This window comes from Notechis scutatus, chromosome 3 (genome assembly GCF_049901735.1).
Source record: "Notechis scutatus isolate UNSWTSFEM ecotype Mainland chromosome 3, rNotScu1.2, whole genome shotgun sequence".
In the NCBI taxonomy this organism is placed as follows: Eukaryota; Metazoa; Chordata; class Lepidosauria; order Squamata; family Elapidae; genus Notechis; species Notechis scutatus.
The window spans coordinates 56,166,235-56,192,797 of record NC_142011.1 but is presented as its reverse complement, the minus strand read 5'-3'; the positions used below and the strand labels follow the sequence as shown (position 1 = coordinate 56,192,797).

Here is a 26,563-nt window from a genome sequence, read left to right as displayed (position 1 = left end):
TTGTGCAAATGCACTTTGATGTATTTTCTGGCTTCTTCAGCAAGCTGTTGTTGAAACAAATCTTGATTTAATCTGGGATTAGCTCATCAATAAACTGCAGAGAATTATTTTTGAAAGGACACAAATGTAATTGTGTTTGTATATGAAGGAAAGAGGAAAACCTTTACTTAAACTTCAGCAATAATCACAGACCAGAAACATTAAACTCTAAAAACAACCTTTGTGTGGAATAAATTACATCTCTTATATAGAATACATAAACAAGGGTACACCAACTTTAATAGCATTTAATGGAATTGTAATAGTGTTGAACCATGTACTGTTTGATTTGCATGTATGAATTCTATGTGTTCAACTTTAACAATACAAGGTACTTTTAACTTTAAATCACTGTATGCTCTTGGAAATGGACTTTGTGATATTCAATGAATCAGGGAGTCAGACAAAAGCATTAACAGGTTATTTATTAAGAATTAAAATGCAAAGATTTATTAGATCCGCAAGGAAAATTAAAAACTCGACAAGAATTACAGGAACAGGGATTTAAAATTGATCAGTGGTTATATATTCAAATTCATAGCAGATACAAACAAGATATTAAAGACTTCGGAATTTATAACAAACTGCAGTATTTAGATAAAATTTTATTAGGATCAAACAAAAAGAACATATCTAAATTCTATAAATATTTACTGGAAGTAGAATTAGAACAAGAGATAGTCAAAGGGAACATGATAGCCTGGAGCAGGAATGTCGGAAGAAGTATTACATTATCAGAATGGGAAAAGATTTGGAACAGAAATATCAAAATTACAAAATCGGCAGCGTATAAAGAAAATACATACAAAATGTTTTATAGATGGCACTTGCCCCTTCGAGGTTGGCGAAAATGAACCCTAACACGAGTCCAAAATGTTGGAAATGTAAAAGCATAGAAGGAACCTTTTTCACATGTGGTGGTCTTGCAAGGAAACCCAGAAATATTGGCAAAAAATCAGAAAATGGTTGGAGGAGGTAACCAAAGAACAAATCGAATACAAACCAGAGTTCTTCCTACTAGGGATCTCTGACAAACATTTATCCAAAAAGATGAAATATGTAACAATTCATATTTTAACGGCGGCCAGATTAGCGTTCGCTCAGTGTTGGAAATCACCTTATACACCTACAGAACAAATGGTTATCCAGAAAATATGTGATTGTGCAGAAATGGACAAATTAACTATAGCACTTAAAAATAAAGAGCCTTCAACATTTTACGATAATTGGAACTCTTGGTATAACTGGTTAATCCAGAGATAAACTGCTTAAAAGACAATGGGTAATTTAAGCATAGATACCGATCAGATGTGCGTATTCAAATCAAGTTAGGAGAATTGGATCTTGCAGACTGTCAAAAAGGATATTATCTGTTTGTTAAATGTATTCTTTTCATTTCTTTTTCTCTTTCTTTGTTTCTTCCTTTCTTTTATATCTCTCTTTCTCTTCTCTTTCCGGTTCGTAAGGCCGAGTGTTTTTTTTTCTTCCTTTTTTGTGTATGTAATGTCGATATGTTTTTAATTGTAAATTTAATAAAATTTATTTATATATAAAAAAAAGAATTAAAATGCAGGGGGAAATGAACAGTTTATTTTAAAAGCATTAAAACGAGAATGGCTATTCACTGATTTAAAAGAAAATAAAAAGCATATATACATTAGATATCATAGTACAATCAAAACAATACATAAGGAAATAGAACATACACAGTACAATAGTCCAATGAATTTATGAGTCTAACCTAAAATAAAAAGGGGAAAGCAAAGAAATAAAGCCCACTTTATCAGTATTCAAACCAAGGATTTTATCCTTGGCCATGCTTGACAATTTTAATTAGGGCTGGGAGATGCTTAGATGTATAATGTAAAGATGGAAGAAAAATGAAGTAAAGAGGACAAGAAGATAGGATTACCTATTAATTTAGCAAGTATCTCAAAATTAAGACAAATAAGAAAATAAATTCAGCTTATGGATGAGCCAGAACATTTTTAGAGATGAAGATTTTGAACAGTATCATGATATAATGGTTAGAGATCACAGTAGATGAGAAAGTTCAGGGCCAAAAGAAATCAGGAAGAGGGACAATGGCAGAAAGTGAACACTCTCGGGGAAGAAAAATACTTACAGCTTAGGGACTTTCTATACCAAGTCAGGTCTGATATGTTATGGGATGCGTCAGTAGTGATATTCAGTCAGTGTTAACTTCTTATCCTATTATGGTCCATAAATGGCAATGATTTTAGCATGCTTTCTTCACAAAAATGTGATCAAGAGGAACAGACAGTAGTAAATGAAAGCTTGACTATTTCTGATGGCAGGATTCAGCCTTCCATACCAAAAGATAAGATGCAATGAACTTCCTTTCTACATGTCCAGGTGTGCACTGATATTATCTACTCAAGTAATGAAACATTTGCAAGCAAACAATCAAGCTCAAGAAACAACGATGATTCCACAATTCAGCTCTGAGTTACATATATTTATTCTGTTTCTGTTGGAACTTCCAAGTTTCCAAAAGTGGAAGAGAATGTAGGAGTCTAATCACACACATTCATCAACATGTTTCCATGCTACAGTGGCTGGTCCAAGAGAGAAAAGGCTGAAAAAGGATTTTAATAAGCAGTTATAATATGTAAATCTTATCCAGAAATGTAAGGGTGGATGCTAAATAAAGTAGTCTGCAGACATACATCTTTATTACCTAATCAAGCCACAAAGACTTCAGCCATCCTGTTTTTGCAAGTTAGTATTCTTCTGCATGGTTGCTTCAGTTCTTTATCTTAAAAATTTGATCACTTGCAATTCAGAAATGTTAGTAAGCAAATGTCATCCATCTTAATAAAACTGTTTGCACGCCTGCACACAGTTTAGGAAGATAAAGTATAAGAAAGTAGAATGGGATAAAGGAGCTCCTTTTAAAAAAAGCTACCATTGTGTTGGTCGCTTCTGAGCCTTTTCAAATAAAACATCACTGTTTGTGAAGTACTGGAAAAACCAATGAGTGAAAGAAATGCAATGATTAGTTTAAGTATCGAAAGCTAGAGCTGTATTTAAAGATGCATTATTTTCCCCTCCAGATGCAAATTCTGAACACAGCTGGTTGCAACATCCTAGAAGTGGCAAGTTACACGGGTCACTGTATTCTGCCAGTTAAAACTCTGGCTGGCCTCCAGCAAAATTGGATGACAGAAAGCTTGAGACTCTCAGATCATTTCATATGGCTATCAAGAAGACTTCAGATGTGAAGCTCAAAGGAAAATAGAATCCAGAAATGACAAAGTGTTAACAATAAACAAACCAGCTTATTTATTGGGAGCTGCGAGTACAAAATCACAATGTAAAGTGAAGACCTTACATATTTCAAGGAAGAAATGCCCATCTGGCATTGTATATACATATATACATATACTGATAGTTAATACTTTCAATAAGAAGAGGTCATGTACACTCCAACAGCTGTAAGAGAAATGGTAATGTCTCCTGATTAGAAAAGCTGCTGCTCTAATTTCTTGAAATGATGCTATTTATTACAGGTTTCCATTTGCTGGAATTAATTAAGGGCACATATTTGTATGTTGGAGAAGCTATTAGTTATAAGATTGAAAGACCCATGCAAGGGATAACCATATAAATCCCAGATTCATCAGTGCAAGTGTCAAGACGACGGGACATGTCCCCTTACTGAAAACATATCCCTGGTCTTTCACTGAAGAAACACAGTTCCTCTCAAATGTCAATATGTCAAGTGTACGTAATTGAGCATATCCTCTATTGGCTAACACCTCCATTTACTACTGTTGTTCTTCCATCAGACAAGGTGATTTCTGATCCCTGCCAGCCCCACCCCCCTTGGAAATTGTGTAAAATTCACCTGCCATGGAAACAGGAACTGAAATTCACCTGCCATGGAAACAGAGTTGTGGCAGGTCATTCAGACCTAGCCTTGGCTAATGGAAGCCTTGCTCCAAACCTCAAGCACAAAGCCTAATAAAGGGACTAAAATCATGCAACAGCCTCCCTGGGAAGAACTAATTTTCAGTTCTTCATTTTCAGAATTATTATTTTTTTCAGTGTTTGGGATTTTAGTAAGAAATAGATTCCAAGAACCTGGTAAAAGCACTTTTTTCTTTGACAACTGAAATTAACATTATATGAAATCTGAAAGCTGTTTTCCATGGCACAGTCAAAAGCTGATAGAAGGGGAAAAACAGAGGTCACATAAAAGAGAAACAAGAAGACGCAGACAGAGAAAATGTACATCAGTCATTCTTTTTTTTTTTTTTTGTAAAAAGTTTTATTATATTTTTCCACATTTCAATAACATCGTTTTTAGTGAACAGCATGATTCCATACAACCCACACATGATTCCACACATTTCCATACAAACATGACCTTGCTTACATATTCATATTTCACATTTAATTTCATATCTTATCATTACTTTACATATTTTCTATTAATTTCTCAAATACTTTCCTCAAACTTATTTTATATATTTTCAATTCAATTCTTAACCTATTCCTTTTAACTTTAGATAATTCTCATATCTTCATATTCATTGTGCTTTATACTTTTATCTGTCAGGTTTGCAATTTCATCGCATATTCTTTTTTTTTTTTTTTTTAGTTCAACTTAGTTTAGTTTATTGTCATTGCATCTCATACAACGAAATCAAACACCATTTTCAGTGCACATCATGACCATGACCATGAAAATAAACACAAACACACATCCTTCACCCTCCACACATTGAACCGAAATGTTTTTTTTTTAAAAAAGTTTTATTTTTCAAGACAAACAATACATAAATACACATAAACACAAAACATAAAAGTATAAAAAATCTCTTTTCTGAAAGTTGCTTAGTCCCGGGTTAAAACTCTTGGTACAGACACAAATTGAATTTCATATTCATTTTACATACCATTTCATATCTTCTTAACATTTTCAATTTTCTATATAACTTCTCTTCTCCTTTAAATTTTCTCAATTTTATTTCATTTTTATTTTTTTTATCTCCTCTCAATTCATATCGTAATATTTATTATTCTTTGTCTGTTCTATTCCAGCCAATCATTTATTTTTCTTCTTTAAAAAAAAAAGAAGTACTTCTCCTATACACTATATGGAGTATGATACCTTTGTCTTTTTCCCCTATATTTATAGTACTTAATATAAAATACATAACCTACATTGGGATTCTGTCTGGTACATTCTAAAATTATACTATATTATCAAAAATAATACAAATCTATTCATTAATATTTATATTCATTCATATCTTAGATATTTAACTCATTACTTTTCAATTAAATCACATGCTTTTATGAGAGCCCTATTTTTCAAAATTATTCCCCCCCCCCACATCACATATTATAGCTCAATATTTCATTGAAATGTTCCTCCTTCTTCTACTTCAAATCTCATTTCACAAAGGGTTTGCTAATATACCATCTTCTAATTATTAATATTGACAATCATTTATATCTTAAACATTTGATCCATTTCAATTGAATGTCATGCCTTTGTGGGAGCACTTGTGCTTTCCACGATTATTACCCCCCCCCATCACAATCTTGGATCATATTTCATTACAATACTCCCTTTTTCTTAACAAAAATTTCACTTGTTTATGTTAAATATTTTATCACATTTTAAACTACATATTATTTCTAATTTTCTATAATTACTTCTAAATACAGATATAAAAATGCAATCTTATGTACCTTTTAGAATCCCATTAACAATAAGACTTATCCATTATCTCTGAAAAACTTTTGCTTCTTAATACCTTGCTCCCCACCATCCTTTCTCCCTTGCTTCTTCTTCTCCTTGTCCTCTTTAACCCCTTGTCTCCCCACCTCCCTTTTATTCTGCTTTCCCCCTTTCTGTTGTTTCTTAACATAATATCCCTTTTCCACCTTATTCTTCTCTTTTTGGGCTGTTTTTCCAGATCTTAAAGACCTCCGCTTTTTCCCTTCTCCAATCAAAGTCCTTTTCTCATCAAAGATGGCTTCTCCTTCTTCTTTATCCCCATCATCCTCATTCTGCTTCACATAAATATAAACCGCCATTTCTAAGTATTGGAAAATAGTGCCAAGTCCATCTTCACCTCCTTGTTTTTCTCTTTCAAATTTTTGATATATAAGTTCCAATTCATCCATAGATGATGCCATTGTGTAGAGAAAAAGTTTTTCCAAACAACCACCCAGATGATTTAATCAGAAATAATTTCCAAAGGTTCCAAAATCACCAAACAATCCAAACAGACTGTTTCTTTTAGATATCTTCTTCTTCTTGACTTTCTCTTTCTGGGGTTAAAGTAATCACAAATCCTTTTCAAGTATATTTTTTGGAAGTTTTTAAACTCTTTGCAATTCTAGGCAATCTTCTTATTTTCAAATTTTGCTCAGATTTTTTTTCACTCTCCCTTCCCACTCACAGCCAAAAAGATTCCCCCCGGTGTCACTTTAGGAAGGAGAGTCGAACAAAGAAAAAAAAACTTTTCCCTTTAGGGTATTCGCAGCTTGTAACTCTCGCAAGGAACAATGGATACTTAACAGCTTTCAAGGTTCCAAATAACTTTCTCCCGTCTTGTCCCAGCCAGAAGCAACTTTCATTTCTCTTTCAGCTCTCTCCCTCCTGCTCTTGCTTACCCGGCTGCAGCTTTCTTCGTGGCGGCCATTGCTGACCGCCGTTCCTCCGCCTCGGGAAAAGGGAGTTTAGCCAGCTGGGGAGGGGGTTTGCGGCACCCCCAAACCCCTTGCCGGATCCCCCCTATCTTCCGCTGCCTCTACAGGGCAGCTGTGTCCCCCAAATCCAAATGGATCGGGGGAACCTTGGCGGTGAACGCAGCAGGGATCGCACAGTGGCAAATCCCTGCCGCCACCGAAAGCTAGCCAATTTCATCGCATATTCTTATTTCATCATTTCAAAAATTCCATCTCAATTCAAACATTTCAAAAATTTTCCCCCCACAATTACCAATTAGAGTGTGCCGCCCCTGTACCTTATATATCATTTAATTAGTTCCTCTTTAAATCCCAATAATCATTTATTTTTTTAATTATCGCCATCGTTGTTCCACCCGCATCGCTCCCGCATTGTGCCCATAAGGGCTGAGGCTTTCAACCCTACCATTACATTTCGGCATCGCACTTCTTCAAAGGACATGATTTCCCTTCCTTCGCATGAACGATCCTCAGTACCAAAAGCTAGTCCCCTTGCCATTGCATTTCGAACGTTCCACACTGTTTTTAAAAAGCGTGTGTTTTTTTCTCGTATCTTCATCCTCCCCACGGAGAAGGCAGGGGTGGGGGCATTGGAGACCTGATTCTCCCCTTCCCGCCGCTCAATCGTGAGGTAGCCGCTGGTAAAATTGGTTGGGTGGCGAAGGTACTGCTGTGTTTGGCGCCCAAAATACAGCAACGTCATTTTGAACAGGGGACTGTCCACCATTTTAGCGCACATTCTCAAGGGCCATTATCACATTGCATCATGTGGTCTCTGCTGGGTTTTCCAGCCTACTGTTGAGAGGCTTCAACCTCCTCCAAGCTCTAGCCACAGAGCCTGGGGAAAGAAAAATTCTATTCCCTTTAGCTCCAGTTTGGGAGATTAAATCATTTTCACTTGTTGGCTGACCTCACAGTTTGCATAATATATATATAAGGAGAAACACAGCAGCAACAGCCAACACCAAGGCCTGAGGCCTGTGCAGATAGCTGTTGAGGGCCTATTAATTGCAAGTGAACTGCTCTATCATTGAGCATTCTCAAATTTGGCATAGCGGATATTTTTCAGAAAATTGAGGCATTGAATCTTTCATTCAATACAACTTATATATAAAAAACTATATATATTTATATAGATATTACATAAATATATTAATTCATTGGTAATTGACAATGATAATGATGATGATGATGATGATAATAATAATAATAATAATAATAATAATAATAATAATAATAATAATAATAATAATAATCATCATCATCGCCTCAAATTTTAGATATTTCATCTCAAAAAGAGGGGAGTAAGTATTGATAGGGTTCCCTGTCCCTGACGTAGCACAGGACCCCAGACGCGCCAACCGTGTGTGTGTGTGTGTGTGTGTGTGTGTGTGCATGTTTTCGTAGATTTTCATGGGTTCAGGTATGTAGGTCTAGGTGGGTTTGGGTCTTTTCCCGTGTAAGATTAAGAGTATCTTGGCAACGTTTCGGCGAGGTCCCACTCGCCATCCTCAGGCTGGTGCTTTCGGCTTCATGCCAGTGCAAGCAGTGTGTGATCGGAGCTGCCGTCTCTATAAATACTGGTGGTGGGGGCTGGTGTGCTGGGCTGGTTGGCTGCGCTGCTGCCTCTTGATTGGTTGATGGAGTTGATGTTGGTATAATGGGCTGTGTGATGGCCTTGTGAGTTTTTTTGTGGAGATATCCTGGATCTTGTGCTGTAATCTCCTGGGTCGTTTGTTTTGTAGTGATCTGTTTTCCATTAGCCTCTCGTGTTTTAACGGCTTGGGTAATGGGTTGTGTGATGGGCTTGCGAGTTCTTTTGTTGTGGTATCCTGGGTCCTGCGTTGTAATCTCCTGGGTCGTTTGTGTTTTGATCTCTTTTCCATTAGCCTCCTGTGTAGTAACAGCTTGGGTAATGGGTTGTGTGATAACCTTGTGAGACTTATTGCTGTGGTATCCTTGGTTTTGTGCTGTGATATCCTGGGTCATTTGCTGTGTTGCAACTTCTTGAGTTCTTGTGGTGTAATTTCCTGAGTTTTCTGATGTGATATCCTGAGCGGGTGGCTGTGATGTAGCATTTTGGGTTTTAGTCTGGCTTCGAGTTGAAAGCATGAATAGAAGAGATGACTCCATCAGACTGTCAATTATCTGGAAGCCTGCACTCTCAAACAAAAAAATCTCCACACCACAAGCAAGGCAAACACCTGGGAACAAACAGACTCCTCCTGATACCTCCAGCTCAAACACACCCCAACCAGGCACCCAGATGAAACCTAGCTTCCTAATAAATGATGGCCATCCATTTACTTGGAGCCAAGCTGCACTAAAAGCCTCCAATACAGCAAACACAATGTTGCCAGCCAATCAAGACAAAAAAAGCTACAAAACAGACAGAAGATATTAGAAACACCAATTAAGCAGAACACAGCAAACTCCAAGACCAATAAGCACAGACCAAGACTCCCAACCAATCAGGATGAAGAAAAAACCATTCTGGCACAGCGTAGGCTAGCATCAAATTTAAAACAGAAACAGCTGTGAAAGTCTGACTCACAGACGAACACAATACAGAAGCCTGATGAGATTCTGCTGAAACGTTGCTACAACTTTAGAAGCACAACCTTAATGACATGGGAAAATACCGGAACAAAGCTGAATACCACACACACACGCACGCACACACATATATATACACATATTTATATTGATACAGTTATCTCGTAGGTCTGAGGTAACTTAAAGAATTGCAATGGCAAGTAAGAGGTGGAGCTAAGGCACGGACCCAAGACAAATCTGAAAGAGATAAGGTCCTTCAAAGGTCGCAGAGAAGGATGCCACCCGATGCCCAAAGGCATTGGAAAAGCAAATTGAAAGGTTCACAAGGGAGACTGAGAGGAATTCCCAGCCCCCTACTCCAATTCCACAGCCTCAGATTCAGTGCACTCCTGTACCCTTAGACTTGTCCATGCCATCTCGACCACCTGGCACCGTAACATCAGGTTTACAGGTTTCAAGACGAGCCCCTGAGGCAACCTTCATGCCAACAACGGCCAGCCTATGCCAGGAGTTCCTTCCAGATGAGGTTCCAGAAACAATGAAGGCATGGATGGAGTTAGCGATCCACAGAGGGGTGCAACAAACCATGATGGCCAGACAGATTCCAGCGTTGGAATGTGACTCACAGTCTGCAAGATCTCCATGCAGAACTGATCTGCATTACCCACAGGTACCTCCCCAAGGGGAGTTTTCTATGATTTCCCACATGCCTTCACACAATTTACAGGAAGAGGAGGAACAAGAGGACCTAATGGAGCAAGCAGAAGCTGTTTCAGTACACAATAGTGAGGTCCTATTGGAGGCGGACCCTCTGGAAAGAGGAATGTCAGATGATGAAGGCATCAAGCCTGACCAACCTACTTTTACGGGGTTGTTCCGTCCCCAACTTTTCAAATCGCTCCTTTTTAAGGCCAAAAACACAGCTCGCCTTGAAAAATCTTCTTCCGTTCAACAACCAGACTCCCAAGAGGAATCAGATGATTTGATTTTCTCACAACCCATTAACGAAGTGGATGTTATCCCAGTCCCGCAAATGTTTTCAGATCTGGTCCAGAAGCAATGGGCTTTGGCAGCAGTGTACCTGGCCCCTACTAGTTTTGACAAAAAGTTTTTCAATTTGGCTTCAGATTTTTCAAATTCCCTCAATACTCCTGAGTTAGATGAACCAGTGGTGGCATTAGCATCCTCCTCTGCGATTCCCACCAAAGCAGAGGAGGCCCTTAAACCAGAGGAGAAGCGGAGATAGCTCTCCGAAAAGCCCATCGGTTTGATGCGTGGGGCATAAGGGAGGCAACAGCCACATCCTTTTTTTACTAGATCTTCCCTCAGATGGCTCTGTCATCTGAGGGACTCTATACCAAATTCTAACATCAGGGCGCATCAAGACATCACCAAACTGATTGCAGCCACAGAGTTTTCGGCGGACACTACATTTCATGCAGTTAAATTTTCAGCTCGAGCCATGGCATCACAGGTCACAGCTCGCCGATTGCTATGGCTCAAGCATTGGCAAGCTGATACCAAACATAAATGGAAACTTGCCTCTTCCCCAATTTGGGGGGACAAATTGTTTGGCGCTGCTCTAGATCCGCTTCTGATTGAGACCAGAAGTAAAAAGCAGTCATTCTGAATCACTTATAAAAATAGAAGTTATAATACCATTATGGTTACATTTACAAAAACCAATGAGAAGAAATTCAGCAAATAAATAAATAGAAAATTAATCAAATTAACATATGCGCATTAAAAAGGCCAGACTTTGCTCCTATTTTTGTTAATACCAGCAAGTCTATGCCATCTTCACAGAAATGTTTGACATATATGTTTTTTACAGCAGGAAATATGGACACTCCCTGCATTCAAATACTAAAAAGTGACTACTTTTAAGGCTACTAACTGGAGGAAAACCTCTCATTTTTAATATAAACTCCTAAATGCCATTTCAATCATGGAAAAAGCTTCCCTCTAGTCCAGATGACTACTTATCCAGAAGCTAGAACATCGGCAGCTGCAGAAAAATTGCCACTGCAACAATAAACAGATTTTGAAGTGAGAAACCCAAGGCTCTATGATTTCAGATACATATAGCACAAATGATCCATATATATCCGCTGCATTATTAATTATGTTCCATTTCTACATATAATTATCTTGCAAAGCCCAGGTCAATTATAGCTCTAATCTGTATCATCACCTTAGAACAGAGGCATACCAAACATTTAGCAGATCTTAATTGGGTCTGACATTCCTATGGTACTTTTCTGTGACTTCAGAGCAGTAGGGGAAATGGCTGTGTATAAACTCAGGAGATGGGTTATGTTCATAATTATACCTTCTCAGCTACAAGGAAATTACCTGAATGCTATTTAAAAATATAAATGAAAGAAGTCATCAATAAGTCTTTCTCCTGACTCCACTTTTTGAGTAATCATTTTAATGCTATTCATCAGCATTCAGTTTCTCCACAAAATCAATGGGGACCACTACGTACATGGTATTCACATGCCCATACAGTATCAATACTTTATATTTGACTACTTTCATTTCTACCTGTTGCACTGACTTCAGAGAAAAATGAAATTGCCAATATTCAGGACTGTTGCTGTGAACAGTATCACTATGTTATCATGAGTCCCAGCAAGAGGGTGTAAGAAAAAATCCGTAATTTAGAGTCCCTGTTCAAGTCCAAATCCATCTGTCACTTGCAATAAAACCATTCATTAATTTGTATGCAATTAGAAGCAAGTATGCAAGATATTCTGGGTTCCAGCATTCAAAAGTTTTGTGCATTTCTATGACCTCTGTACATATCAGAACCTCTTAACAGGTAATAATACATGAAAACATTTTTTCAACAGAAAAAGGAATCAGTCATTCAGTCATTCATGATCAATATTCTATTTAGAAAAGTATAAAGGATAAAACACAAGATTTTAAAAACATAAAATATTATAAAATAAAATTTGATAAAAATAAATAATAAAAGTTAAATAAATAACCATGTCTATATATCAAGTTAATTAATAGAAACAAATGATGTAGGAAATAAAACAAAATCTGGCCATATTCAAATAAAATGAATCATACTGTCAGCTAACCATAAGTATACATAAAATAAGTATATACGACCTGGAATTAACAAAGGGATAAAATGTAACCATGTATCTTTATACAATGAACAATGAAGTTATAAGTCCGTCATATTTTCAACTATCCCTTCATCACAAGGACAAAATCTGAAAGACTAGGAGACATTCTTAACTGTTTCACCAAGTAATGCTTTTGGGAGTGCATTAAAATGTGCTAACTATTACCATTAGATTTGGGATTAGTTATCCGAATTAGATAATTTACTGGTCTAAAATAAAGATATAGACTACTGAAGAAAATATCTCTGGAAAGAGAACAAATCGAATTGTTTCAATAGCCAAAACCTATTTTAAAAATATAAATCCACCACATTTTGGTAATGCCATATTTGTAATTCATCTTACAATAGACCACTAACTTTATAATTTGTGGAACTGATCTTCTCCAAGATGATGCAAAATTATCCACAAGAATTAAGGTTTCATATCTACATTTTTAGATTAACCATTCTAAAAATATATACACAGGCAAATGCAAATATAAAATCCATTCTAATCATGCCTGCTTCACAACGAAGGACTATAACTAGGGATATTTTGCACTACTGTAAAAACAGTCCATAAAAATTTAGCTTGTACTCCCCCTCAGAGGGGCAGCAGAGTTAGAGTCCCAGATGGGCCCAAATAAAACATGCATATGAAAGTCTGCTGAAAAATAGCAGGCGATCTAAATAGTGGGCCTCCAGAATGATCACAGGGCAGTAGCCAATTTGGGGGCATTTTGAACAGTATAATCAAGTAGCAATGCTACATCATTCACACATAAAATGATCACAACTTGCTTATTGGTTAGCTTTAGAGGGTGGTTTGCAAGGCTCTTTAACCTAATTGCTACAGAGTTAATATACAAATTATATCATAAGAGTGAAGAATGCAATCCTGCTTAACTCCTCTGTGAACAGTGATTTCTCTGTTGTAATCTCCCTGGATACAGCAATGAACGTTTAATCTCAAATTTTTATAAATTTACTGAGCAGCAGGAGGAAGCATCTGTCTACAATGGTATTTTAAAATTTGCATCAATCCTTTATCTAGGAACACATTCAAACACAAACCTGAAATCAATGAATACAGCAAATAATGTGAATCCACCTTTTGGTATATTCCCCCCCCTCACCAAATGCAGGTTCAAAAGCAGGAGACAATAAGTTCTAGACCCACCTTAGCTATAAAATCCAGCTGGGTGACTTTGGATTAGTCACTCTCTCTCATCCCAACTGATCTCACATGGTTGTGGGGAAAATAGGAGGAGGAAGGGGTGTTGGATATGTTGAGATAGATAGATGACAGAAAGAAAGAGAGAGAGAGAGAGAGGGAAGGAGGGAGGGAGGGAGGGAGGGAGGGAAGGAAGGAAGGAAGGAAGGAAGGAAGGAAGGAAGGAAGGAAGGAAGGAAGGAAGAAAGAAAGAAGGAAGGAAGGAAGGAAGGAAGGAAGGAAGGAAGGAAGGAAGGAAGGAAGGAAGGAAGGAAGGAAGGAAAGACGGACGGACGGATGGATGATGGATGGGTGGACATAGAGATTCATTCCATTACTAAACAATTCTCATCAGGAGGATATACCTCCTTATATTAAGTCTACATTTCAATTTTTTTTTAATTACATCCCATTGGTCCTTATCTTGTTCTTAGTTTCAGCAAAGAAGAACTCTGCTTCCTCTTGTACCTGATAGCCTGGCAAGCTGAATGTATGCAGTTCTATTAACTGTTCTTCGTAAGATTTGGTTTCTAAATCCTTTTTAATCTTGGTAACATTTATCTAAGTCTACTAAAAATTCCTTTATGTCCATTTAAACTGCAATGCCCAGAAGTGGACATTGTATTCCAAGTACAAACTATCTAGCATAGATACAAAGCATTATTTCTCATGATCTGGATGCAGTAAAGACTGCATTAGTCTTTCTAGCTGCTCCATGACATTGCCTGTTCATGTTCATCTAGTCATCAGTCAGTCCTCCTCAATCCATGCCAGATGTATTGCCATGGTTCTCCAATTCTGTATCTTTTGATTTTTCCTAATCAGATGCATGTCATTATATTTGTTGCAAATGAACATCATAAAACATTATCATCTGATTCATATTAGTGGAACAATTAAACCACTACAATGAATAAATTCTTAGTGATTGGTATGGCTCTAGGCTAAAATTCCACATCTTCTGAGACTGAGCTATTGCATGAAATTTTGGCCATTATAAACATCTATAAATTAGTGCAATCCCCATGCTCTCTCAGATCCTGCCAATAGTCTCAAAGTCTTCCCTACTCTTAGCGGGCACATGCAGATTCTCCACAATTATTCAAACACTGAATGGTAATTTAACTGTATATATAATTGTATGTGTAGGAACATATATGTAGGCATACAGTTGGTATATGTATTCATATGCCATTCAGTGCAGAAAGTAACAGGCTTTAAGAATACATGTATTATTATATAAACCCAATTACTTCCATGATTGGGGATCCAAATGTGCTTATAACCAATTTCCTAAACAGATAATACAATATATAGTTACCATTCAAAAGAAAAAGGGTGTAAATGTGTAAGGGTTATTATATTGTACCTAACTACCGTGTTTCTCCAACAATATGCCCCCCCCAATATGAAGACCCAGCATGTTTTCTAGGCATAAAATGAAATTAAGCCCCTCCCCCCCAAATGTAGGCCTAGTTTAAAACATGCGAAATGGGGGGGAAGGCGGGGGGGGGGGGACTTGCCATTAGGAGTGCCCCTCGGGCAGCTACACCTCACCATCAGCTGCTCCTAACACCATGGTAGAACATGGAGGGCTCCCTTACCCCTCCCTTACCCGGGTCAGCAGGCGGGCAGTGTCGGCGTGCATGTCCAGCAGCGTTTCAGCCGCTTCTCAGGCCTCCAGAGCTTCCACGGTTCCCACCGGTGCTGGCGCCTCTCTCGCCAGCGCCGTCTCCAACAACAGCTGCAGCTGTCCCTCTCTCGCCAGCGCCATCTCCAATAACAGCGGCAGCAGCGGCGGGAACCATGGAAGTGTTTCAGCTGCTTCTTGGGTGGAGGAGCCGCCTCCGTAACTTCCACGGTTCCTGCCGCTACTGCCGCTGTTATTGGAGACGGCGCTGGCAAGAGAGGGACAGCTGCAGCTCGGCCTGGGTGCTTGGAATGCAGGAATGGGCTGCTGCACCATTTTGGAAACTTGCAGAGCCCGAGGCTGGAGCACCAAGGATAGCAGCAGCAGAGACGCTCTCTCGGCTCTTCTCACACCCACCCAGCCACTCGGGATTAAACCAGAATGCAGCGCGTGGCGCTCCCAGGTACCTCAAAATGTATTTTTTTTCCTGTTGTTACAGGGATGGGGGAAAAGCGGGAGCGACTAAGACGCTGTTGTTGGAGACGGCGCTGGTGCGCGGGGGAGGAAGAAATTAATTCACCCCCGAAAAGACGCCCTAGCCATTTTTTCGGGGCTCAAAAAAAAATAAGGCCTGGCCCTATTTTGTGAGAAACACGGTATTAAAATATGCATATATTTATTTATTTATTTTCCCCCCCTCAAAGTCAGTGAACCCTAGTGGGAGCATTAAAACTATATAGGAGACAAGGATATTCTGCATGTCAAAAATTTATAACATTACAAGAAAAGAAGCAACATTAACATTAAAGGAATGAAAAATTAATATTGGACAAAATATGTAATCAAGAATTGTCCTGGTATCCATGCACACTGACTGAAATTTTGTAATGAAAGGCAATGAAAAATTCAATACGCTTATGGTAAGTTTATGATTTGTTTGCTAGCATCATAGAGAGTAAAAATTGATGATTTACTTTTACATTCTATCATTTGAAAGCTAACTTTTTATGAAACAATCTTACAATGATCCTAATTATAATATGCTTCTATCAGGAAATTACTTACTATCTGCCTCTGTTGATGACATCAAGCAGCACAAAACTGCTGCTACCACAACAAATGTTGAGATGCTGAAGTTAGGCTTCATATTCCAAAGTAGAGAAAGTGGTCAATACATCCAGTGTCACACATGCAAATGTATTCCTGTAACCAAAGAAAAAACAAATTAATCACACCCCCAAAAAACTCCAATTTTTGAAAAACCTAGAGGCATTTTCCATTTCAATGAGAAGATGCCTTGTTCCACAGAACTTACATTAACTGTAAATGTTGTCTATTCACTAGGCTTTATAGGTATTTTATAGTTCTTTATTTCATGGTAAGTACTACAGTCCACTGCCTTTTGTAATCCTTATCGATATGTTTTCTATGTAGATAGCAGGAATGGTATCCATGCTACTTCTCCAAGTGCATGGAGATATAGTATATACAGGTAATTCTGGAGGATGGACAACTGCAATTTTTAAATCAATAGGAACAATGATATCTAAAGAAATGACAGTGAATTATACTGAAACCAAAGCAAATGATGCAATGTTTAAATGTATTGCTCCCTACTATCATTTGTCCATAGTGAAAAGTATATGGCTATCCAGTTTTTCTCCAATATGACAAATAGTTTTGAGAAGATTGAAAATCAATGAAATAATACCGTGAAAAGTACAATGTCTTACCTATGAGACTGAGCTCTAGAAAGTCATTGTATTTCTCCTATTAATTATTTTAAAGATAAAAGATGGTTTAATCACAGATCACTGGATCATATATACCTTTGTAAAATATGGTTCTTGCATGTATGGCCAATTAACTAGCAATATCTAGCTTCCGTTAATAATAACCAAATATTGCACAGATGACAACTGGATCTTCAGCGCTAACTATTCAGTACAACTGAAATATACTTCCATATTTTATGACACCCTCAGAAAATAAGTTCAATTTTGATCTTCAGCCAAACAGATTTATGATTTTCTTTCAGCATCAAGATGGCTTATTAATAACATCTACTTAAAAACAACTAATGAACTGTGTGTTACCTAAATGTCATTTCCTAGTTCTGCTCTCTCAAACACCATTTATTGCTTTCTCGGTGAGCTCTAGGAGTATGTGTTTTATTCAATTTAATTTAGAGATCTATCAACTACAGCTTTAATAGCAGATTAAAGTTTACTCTCCACAACTTAAGTCAGTGGAGCTAAGATTGAAGACTATAATGCACGCCTCACAAATATTCTGGCACTTTCTTCCTTGTGCTAAATTTAATTTAATATAACTTTTAAAGGATCCCGCCTTAATCAAGCGAAGTTTTTTTTAACACATGGTAAGTTCTGAACATTAGACAAACTATATTTTTCCTCCATTGTTGGCTAAAAACTTCCATTTTTCTAACAGATTTTTAAAATTAAAACTGAATTCCCAAAGGTAGAATGGATCCCTTGCCATTCAGCATCAACAATATTGGGCTAGATTGCAGGTTAAAGCAGCCTATTAAGTATTATATCTTCTAAGACCACACTATGATAGGTCCAAAAGTTTTCATTTTGCTTTCAATTCTTCTGGATTACCAATTATGCAAAATATATAAAAATTTAAAATATAGTATTAATCAGAATGTTTAAGGGAACTACCATAGTTTCAAAAAAGTAGTAACAAAGTAACATATTCAGTAATAAAGGAAAAAAATATGCACAAGTTTGTATGAAATTCTACTAACTTTTTGCTAAAGAAAAAAAAATTGAACAGATTGGAGAACTTCAGAATCGTTTTAAAAACCTCACAAAGATGAAAATGGAAAAAATATGTAGAAACTATTTGTTTATTCAAACAAAGCATGAGAAATAGAATTTAATATTTACACCTTGAATTATGTAAATGTGACAGCATATACAATGTTGAATGAATGATTGAGTGAATAGATAAATTAGATAAATAAACAGATGGATGGATGTGTTTGCTTAATAATCAACCTTATGAGAATTTCTAAATACAGCCTTCCATAACTTAGTGCCATTCAATTTTTCTATAAAATAATAATTCATCCAATTTGAGGGTGATAGATGTTATATTTTAAAACTATGAGAAACAGCAGATTGAAAAAAATCTATCTAATATGAAGACTTGAAGTGTCCAGCAAATAGGTTGCCCAACTGAGTAACAGATAGAAAAGCTAAATGTAATATCAGGAAAAAAATGGAAGGAACAGAGTATTTCCACAAAGGTTAAAATACATAGCTCTTATCTTGTACACACTGACGGATGGGATAATACAGCATGGCAATATGTGAGAAAAGAAAGCATAAGGATTAAGGATTGTTTTAGATGGTTAAATCAGAGGAAGATAGTAAGAGAATTATTATGGCAGTAGTGATATGTGTCCCATTTTGAGTACTAACTACTTAAACCATTGCACAGTTTATTAGCTATATTAAAGCTGTATTTAATACACAAATCAGGCCTGGGTATCTTTGAAGATACTATTTAGATATTGTACTGTGTTCCGTTGTATTATTATGTATTACGTTACATAATATGTCCATTCCATTATTAACAATTTATATTCACCAAATCTCAAATACACATTAATCTTTTCTTCCTTATTCTTGTTCTATTTGGAAACATATAGCATATAAATAATAAGTAAATTTCCAAAAAGTGATAGACTCAAAACTGCAAATCTTAGGAACTAATCCAGAACTTTACATAGACACTCTCAATGAACTTATCACATATTCATTGGCCATAGTTGCTGGAAAACCAATACAACAGCAACATCTTAAGTGGGAATACAGCAATCCTGGCATGATGTTACTAGAGACTAGAAACACTGACATGAACATTAAATATATCAGAACCTTCCTTAAGAGCTTTTCAAAAAGTAATTCCAAGTAACTCTCCAAGCTATATCTGTAGATATTCTACTCAACAGCTTAGGATAGAAGGCCTACTTTATGTATATGTTAAGTTCATAAAATAAATTACAAATAATGTAGAGATATTATTGCAGGAAAGATATGGTATCTGTGATATTGAGGCTCTCTTAAAAAACTATTCAAAACTCTGTAGAAAGAGTCTTATTAAAAATACTATTATTCAGCAGGTATACTTGTTAATTAACAAAAGAGTTGGAAAAGTCTTTTAAACAACTGAAACCTTGGACTGAAAAGGTATGCCTCTCTTTGTGCATCCAAATCTTCTCATCATCAACAATGCACAATGGATATACGCACATACAAAACCCACAGGTTTCTCTTTGTTGCCTAACTGCTCTGCATATCACGCCCCCTTAATTTAAAGTGTTTATAGGAGTAATCTGAAATCCCATAAGTGCTTGTTGATTGATTGGTACAAAATCAGAGTTCTTGAAAAGAGAAGAAGCTTTGTTATGGAACAATCCTTTAAAATGTCATAGAGCCGCCTCTCTCACCTTGATCCTACAGGATGAATAATCAGTTCACATGTAAGCAATGAATGATGCTTCTTATTATAACTTTATTAGGCTTAATTCCTATTTTTCCTCTCATTCCATGGCAGAATACTTGCTTTTCCCTGATATTGATGCACTTAGAATTGTTACAGTGATAAGAATACTAGCAATACTCTCTGAGATAGAAAGTGCAATCTTTTTAGCAGGTTTACATTCAGGAACATTTGAACAACAATAATTCTTTGTTACTGTTTGTTGTGTCTTTGATGGGAAAAGAACCTTTTCGTATCTTTGAAAATGCTAAAGTATTCATGGGTTTAGTAACAATGAAGAGCCATGAACTGTGTTTCATGTCAGACTAAGGTAAAAAAAAAAAAAAAGAATCATTATGGTTATTATTTTTATTTCTGAAGGCTAATGCAGTTAGGAGCACTTAATAGAAGTCCCCCAGAATGAGATGGTGCCTCACTTGACAGGAGATAAGAAAATTGTAAATTGACTCTCCCTAAATTGAATTGAACTATTCAAATATTCTATATAATAAGCCACAACAAACTACTGAAAATTCAAAGTGGCTGTTTTGCTTTTGCATGCTGGACAATATTACAAGAAAGAAATTATGGTTTATTAATCACAGTGGGAAAATGTGTACCTCACGAAGAATAAAAAGTAAATAAGCCACATTATGTCTTTGTTTGATGCTCTTCTCCCTTGTCTCTTGCAAGATACACACATGAATGGATAAAATAATTTAGTAAGTAGGCGATTTAGCTATAACAATGCAATTTTTAGTACAACTGCTAATACTTATCCCATCCTCCTGAAGAGATGCGAAATCATTTAAGAAATGGTTCAGGAAATAATTTTAACTGAGAATTAAAGTCTTGACTCATTCATCTTCATGGTTTCCTGAATATTACAGGCTAGCAGACAGAAGCAGACTTTTCATGTAATAACTTATAATTAAAGTTTCTAGAGTTTTCTGGCCTATATGCATAATCAATATCTGAGGAGAATTTTTAAAAAGGGCGTTGGTACTTACCTGACACACCTGTTCTCTTTGAGCTGTGAAGAGCATCCAGTAGTGGGAGGTGCTTCAGTCTCTGCATGTCTAGGCTGGACTTAATTTGTGGAACGCTCCTCCTCCTCCACGGGACTCCTCCACGGGACTCCTCCCCAGCATTCCCCAGTTTTGGCGAAGATGAGAGAAATAAACACCCTCGTCCTCAATGCCCTAACAAATTCGCTGGCTGAAGCAGGACCCCAACAGACGGAAAAAGGGTGGGGCTGGATGCTCTTCACAGCTCAAAGAGAACGGGCTTGTCAGGTAAGTACCAACGCCCTTTCTCCCATGAGCTGTTCAGAGCATCCAGTAGTGGGACATACCAAAGCTTGGCCTGTCCTACAGGAGGGACTCCGTCTGGTCTGGAAACCCCTCCTGGTCCCTGTGGACCCGCTGCAGAACTCTTCTGCCAAAGGAGGCCTCAGCGGATGCAAACACATCTATTTTATAATGCCTAATGAATGGCGATGGAGAGGGCCAGGTTGTGGCTCAACAAATTTCAGTTATTGGTGCCTGTGTGGCCCACGCTGCCGATGTTGCGGCACTCCTTGTTGAATGAGCTGTTATGCCCCTGGGCACCTGCAGTGATTGAGTCTAATACATTTTCGCTATCGTGGTCCGTAGCCAATGGCCTATTGTAGAAAATGAGACCTTGCATCTCTGAGTGTTGGGCTGAAATGACACAAATAAGGCTTCCATTTTTCTGAAAGTTGCTGTGTGGTTAATATATATTCGCAATGCTTGCCTCACATCAAGCCTATGCCATTGTAGTTCCAACCCTTGGGATGGTCTGGGACAAAAATTAGGAAGTATCAGCTCTTGTGCCCTATGAAAAACCGAGTTAATTTTGGGAATAAACGTAGGATCAGGATGAAGGACCACCCGGTCAGAATGGAAAACACAAAGATCTTGTCTGATAGACAAAGCTGCGAGTTCCAAAATACGACAAGCAGAAGTGATCGCTACAAGGAAAACTACTTTATATGTCAGAAATTGGAGACTTGATGATTTCAAGGGTTCGAAAGGGCCCTTAGTGAGTGCGACGAGGACCTTAAGGTCCCAGGTGGGATAACGGTGTACCGCTGGAGGGTGTAAATTTGTGGCTCCTCAAAGGAAACTCCGTATGCGTGGATGATGGGACAGAGATAGTAGACTGTTACAAGTGAGAACTGATGCCAAGGCTGCCACCTGTCTTTTCAACGTATTAGGTGATAATCCCTTGTCAAGTCCCTCTTGCAAGAACTCTTAGGATTTGAGCCACAGATGGAAAGATGGGATCAATTTGAGACTTGGTACACCATTTGCAGAAACTGGACCACGTGGCGTTGTAAATGCGAGTTGTTGAGGGGCGTCTGGCAGCTTGGATGGTGGCAATAACTCTGTTGGAAAACTTTGCTCTTCAGATGACTCCGCTCAACCTCCAGACAGTCAGGTGCAACCATTGAGGGACCGGATGTTGAAGGGGTTCCTGGGTTAGCAAGAACCTGTTTGGCGGAATTCTCCATGGTGTTGATATGGATAGACTGCGGAGATCTGCAAACCATGGCTGTCTGGGCCAGTAAGGAGCTACTAGAAGCAGCTCCGCCCTCTCGTTTAGCAGTTTCTCGACGACCTTGGGAACCAGTGGAAGTGGCGGGAATGCATACAGAAGTCCCGGGGGCCAACGACAGAGGAGCGAATTGAAGTTCTCCGCTCCTTGCGAGGGGTACCTGGAAAAAAATCTCGGGAGCTGAGCGTTGAGGGGGGAAGCGAACAGGTCCACCACTGGCTGTCCAAATGTCCTGACCACCTCTTGAAACAGGGTTGGATGGAGGCGCCACTCCGATTGATCGATCGTGGCCCTGCTTAGGCAGTCTGCCTGTGTATTCGACAGGCCCGAAGTGTGCTCTGCTCTGATAGAAAGTAGGTTGCTCTCCGCCCAATGACACAAGCGCTCCGCTTCCCGTATGAGATGTTTCGACTGTGTGCCCCCATTTGTTTATGTGAGCTTTGGCTGTTACGTTGTCGGTCAATATTAGTATGTGCTGATTGCGTACCTGTGGAAGGAAGCTGCGGAGAGCCAGGTGTACTGCTCGAAGCTCCAGCCAGTTTATGCTGCACGACTGTTCTATGGCGGACCAGCGGCCTTGGGTTGTGAAAGATTGAACGTGCGCTCCCCATCCAAATAGGCTGGCATCGGTGGTGATGGTAAGTCTGTGCGGCTCTTTGAAGAGGCAGCCTCTGTTGATGACTGGTCTGGTCAACCAGACGAGAGATATGAGGACCTTTGATGGTACCTTGACCTTGTATTTGGAGTTGCTTCGGCCGGAGCGCTGGTACGGGAGCAGGAACCACTGGAGGGATCTAGTGTGGAGCCGGGCCCAAGGGATGATAGATATACATGAGATCACCTTGCCTAACAATTTTGATAGTTCCGCTAGAGACACCCTCTTAAGACCCCTGATCTCCTTAACTAATTGCTGAATGTTATTTAGTCTATCTGGTGACAGGTAAACTTTGCCTTCCACCGCATCTATGACTGCCCCCCAGATGGGTTAACCGAGTCGATAGTGTTAAATGATCTCTTTTTCCAATTTATTGAGAACCCGTGTTGTTGTAGGGATTGTAATGTGTTCTGAGTATCTCTGACTGCTTGATAATCGGAAGATGACAAAATCAAGATGTCATCAAGATAACACTGGAGTCGTATGGGGATATCATGGAGATGAGCAGCTAGCGCTGCGAGAACCTTCGTGAAGGTCCTGGGAGCAGAAGCTAGTCCGAAAGGAAGGACTACATATTTGAAATGGTGGTTATTATAACAGAATCTCAGAAATTTATAGTGGGAAGGCCGAATAGCAATATGTAGGTACGCCTCCGTCAGATCTATGGATGTAAGGACGTCACCCTTTCTGATGCAAAGTAAGATAGATTGCAGGGCGTGCATTTTAAACTTGCGACATACTAAGAAACGGTTGAGACGTTTCAGATCCAATATTGCTCTCCACCCACACCCCCCCGAACTTTTGGGAACAACAAAAAGATGTGAATAGAAACCTCGCCCTCGTTGATTGGTAGCTACTGGTTGGATGGCTCGTATGTCCAGTAGGTGATGGATAGCTGTTTCCATAAGATCGCGTTTAACCGGATCTCTGGAAACAGGGCATGACATGAAAAAGTCTGGGGGACTGGATTGAAACTCCAGCGCAAGACCAAATCTGATCGTGTCTCTGACCCAGGAATCAGACGTTGAGGAGTCCCATTGGTCCGCAAATAATTTAAGGCGTCCGCCAATGGGAGCCGGGTCCGGGGAGTTATCTTGGATGCCGGAAAGACCTATTTCGTGCTCCTTGAAAGGATCTTTTGGATTGGCCACCCCTTCTGTTCCTATCCCTGAAGTTGGACCTCTCTGGCAGCTGCCCTGGACTGAAAGATGGGGATCACTGGTATCTGGGTGAGAAGAATTCCTGATAAAAGGGCCGAAAGGATCCCCTCCGAAAGGACTGAGGGTTTCTAGAATCTGACTTCCGAAAAAGGGAAGGTAGAATTTTCTTTTTGTTTCGGGTTTCGATTAGCAGCGGGTCGAGGGCAGGGCCAAAGAGTCTGTCTCCCACAATAGGAAATGAAGCCAGCTTGCATTTGTGCTTAATGTCCGCTTGCCAATGTTTTAACCATAGTAAGCATCGCGCTGTGACATGTGAGGTAATGGCCCTGGCTGAAAACTTGACCGCATAAGTTGCGTCAGTTGAGAATTCAGCGGCTGCTATAAGTTTTGCAATATCTTGGTGCGCTCTAATGTTGGAATTAGGGACATGCTCCTGTAAGAGACGGAGCCACCTGAGAGAAGCACGGGTAAAGAAGGAAGCGGCCGTGGCCGCTCTGATGGCCCATGCATCAGACTGATGGGCCCTGCGTAGGGCAAGCTCGGATCGTTTTTCCTCTGGCTTTAATGCCTCCAGCGCTTCACTGGGAATGGAGGACGAGGACGCTAATCCCACTATAGGTTCGTTTACCTCGGGAGTATTCAACAATTTTGAGAAATCAGGGGCCAAATTAAAATATTTCCTGTCATATCCCGTGGGGGCAGGGTACACCGCTGCAGACGCCCACTGTTTCTGTACCAGGTCTGAAAACATGTGAGGAACTGGAATCACATCTGCCACGACTACTGGTTGGTTGAAAATTAGATCTTCTGGTCCCACTTCTGAAAGAGTTGGAGTGGTAGAAGGGGTCGACTTGTTCAGGCGTGCAATGTTTTTTGCCTTAAACAAAAGTGATCTGAATAGTTGTGGGCGGAATAAGCCTGAAAAATACCGGTTGATCAAGAATACGGCCCTCATCCTCAGACATCCCACTTTCTAGGGGGTCTGCTTCTGACAGGGCCGGGTCACTGTCTTGTATTCATCCTGACCCAATCTGTTCCATTTGATCAATGTGATCCACTTCTTCTGCCTCCTCCTCCTCCTCCTTCTCCTGCAGCCCCTGGAGGGGCATGTCCCCCTGCAACTGTACCTGGATATTGTTTTGCTCCGATCTGGTCAACAACTTTAGAGATTGAGAATCATAGTCAGTGGTTACCGGGTGTTCCCTGGTCAGAACTGCGTGTGGAAGACCTGCTGCAATTCCCTGGCGGATTGCCAGCTCCATCCACGCCTTCATTCTCTCTGGAACTTCCTCTGGAAGAATGTCGTCCTGTCGAAGACCGACAGCCGTCGGAGTGAATGTAGCTTCAGGAGCCCTTCGCGTGGTCTGTGTTCCAGGTAACTGGGCCTGTTGACTCTGGGAAACCAAGCTGTGTCTGGATGAGAGGGAGAGATCTAGGGGAGGAGGAGGATGGGAAGAGGTAGATGGTACTGGACTGGGGGGCAGAAGGTCCTGTGAGGCCCTGTGTGCCTCCCTTGCACACCTATCTATTTGCTTTTCTAATGCTTTATGGCGCCTATTGGCATCCTTTTCTGAAGCTTTAGAATGACCTTTTGTCTGCTTGGATTTGTGCTGAGATTTAGCTTTGACCCTTGATGTTAAGGTCTGAGAGCTACTACCGCCTGCCATTTTTAATTGAAAGAGATGCAGTATGCTCGTTATTCAAAGCGATACTGTTGAGGCGGTTGGCACACCCAGGGGCCTGATCCAAGAAGGGACCGGTTGCCCTGATAATATCTTATCCCCTTGTTTTGTTTTGTTTTTTCAATTAAGATATATGTATATATAACATGAGTCGTATCACAGTAATAATATCTTTCCTTATTAAAATATTAACACTGAATTATTATTATTATTATTATTATTATTATTATTATTATTATTATTATTATTATTATTATTATTATTATTATTGGAGTGAATGAAAGTCACCAATATATATATAAACAACTACCATTCCTAGATGTACTAATCTACAAAAAACAGATGGCACACTAGGACACACCATATACCAGAAGAAAACACACACCAACCGCTACCTCAACGCCCAATCCCACCACCACCCAGCACAGATAAACTCCGTGGCTAAAACACTAATTACCAGAACCAAACGCCTGGAAGACAAGACACACATTAAGGCTGAACTATGCACCCTGACTAAAGTTCTGACAGCCAACGGCTTCCACAAAAGCAAAATCACCAGCTTGATCCACAAAAACACACTGAAACATAATAGAGACCCAGAAGATGAACAGACCTATGGAACAGCTGTCCTGCCCTACATAAGAGGTACTACAGACAAAATTAGTAAGGTA

At 39.1% G+C, this 26,563-nt stretch overlaps 1 protein-coding gene across 8 annotated transcripts in view; it reads right to left on the bottom strand.

The window, feature by feature from the left end:
* The window catches only part of PTPRF (protein tyrosine phosphatase receptor type F), a 588,039-nt gene that overhangs the window by 320,163 nt on the left and 241,313 nt on the right, over window positions 1-26,563 (bottom strand). For all 8 annotated transcript variants that reach the window (XM_087960145.1, XM_026665718.2, XM_026665721.2 and 5 more), the window contains one exon: window positions 16,366-16,503. In XM_087960145.1, coding sequence (XP_087816271.1) covers window positions 16,366-16,447 — 82 coding nt within the window. In that variant the 5' untranslated portion in view covers window positions 16,448-16,503. The remainder of the gene's footprint in view (window positions 1-16,365; window positions 16,504-26,563) is intronic.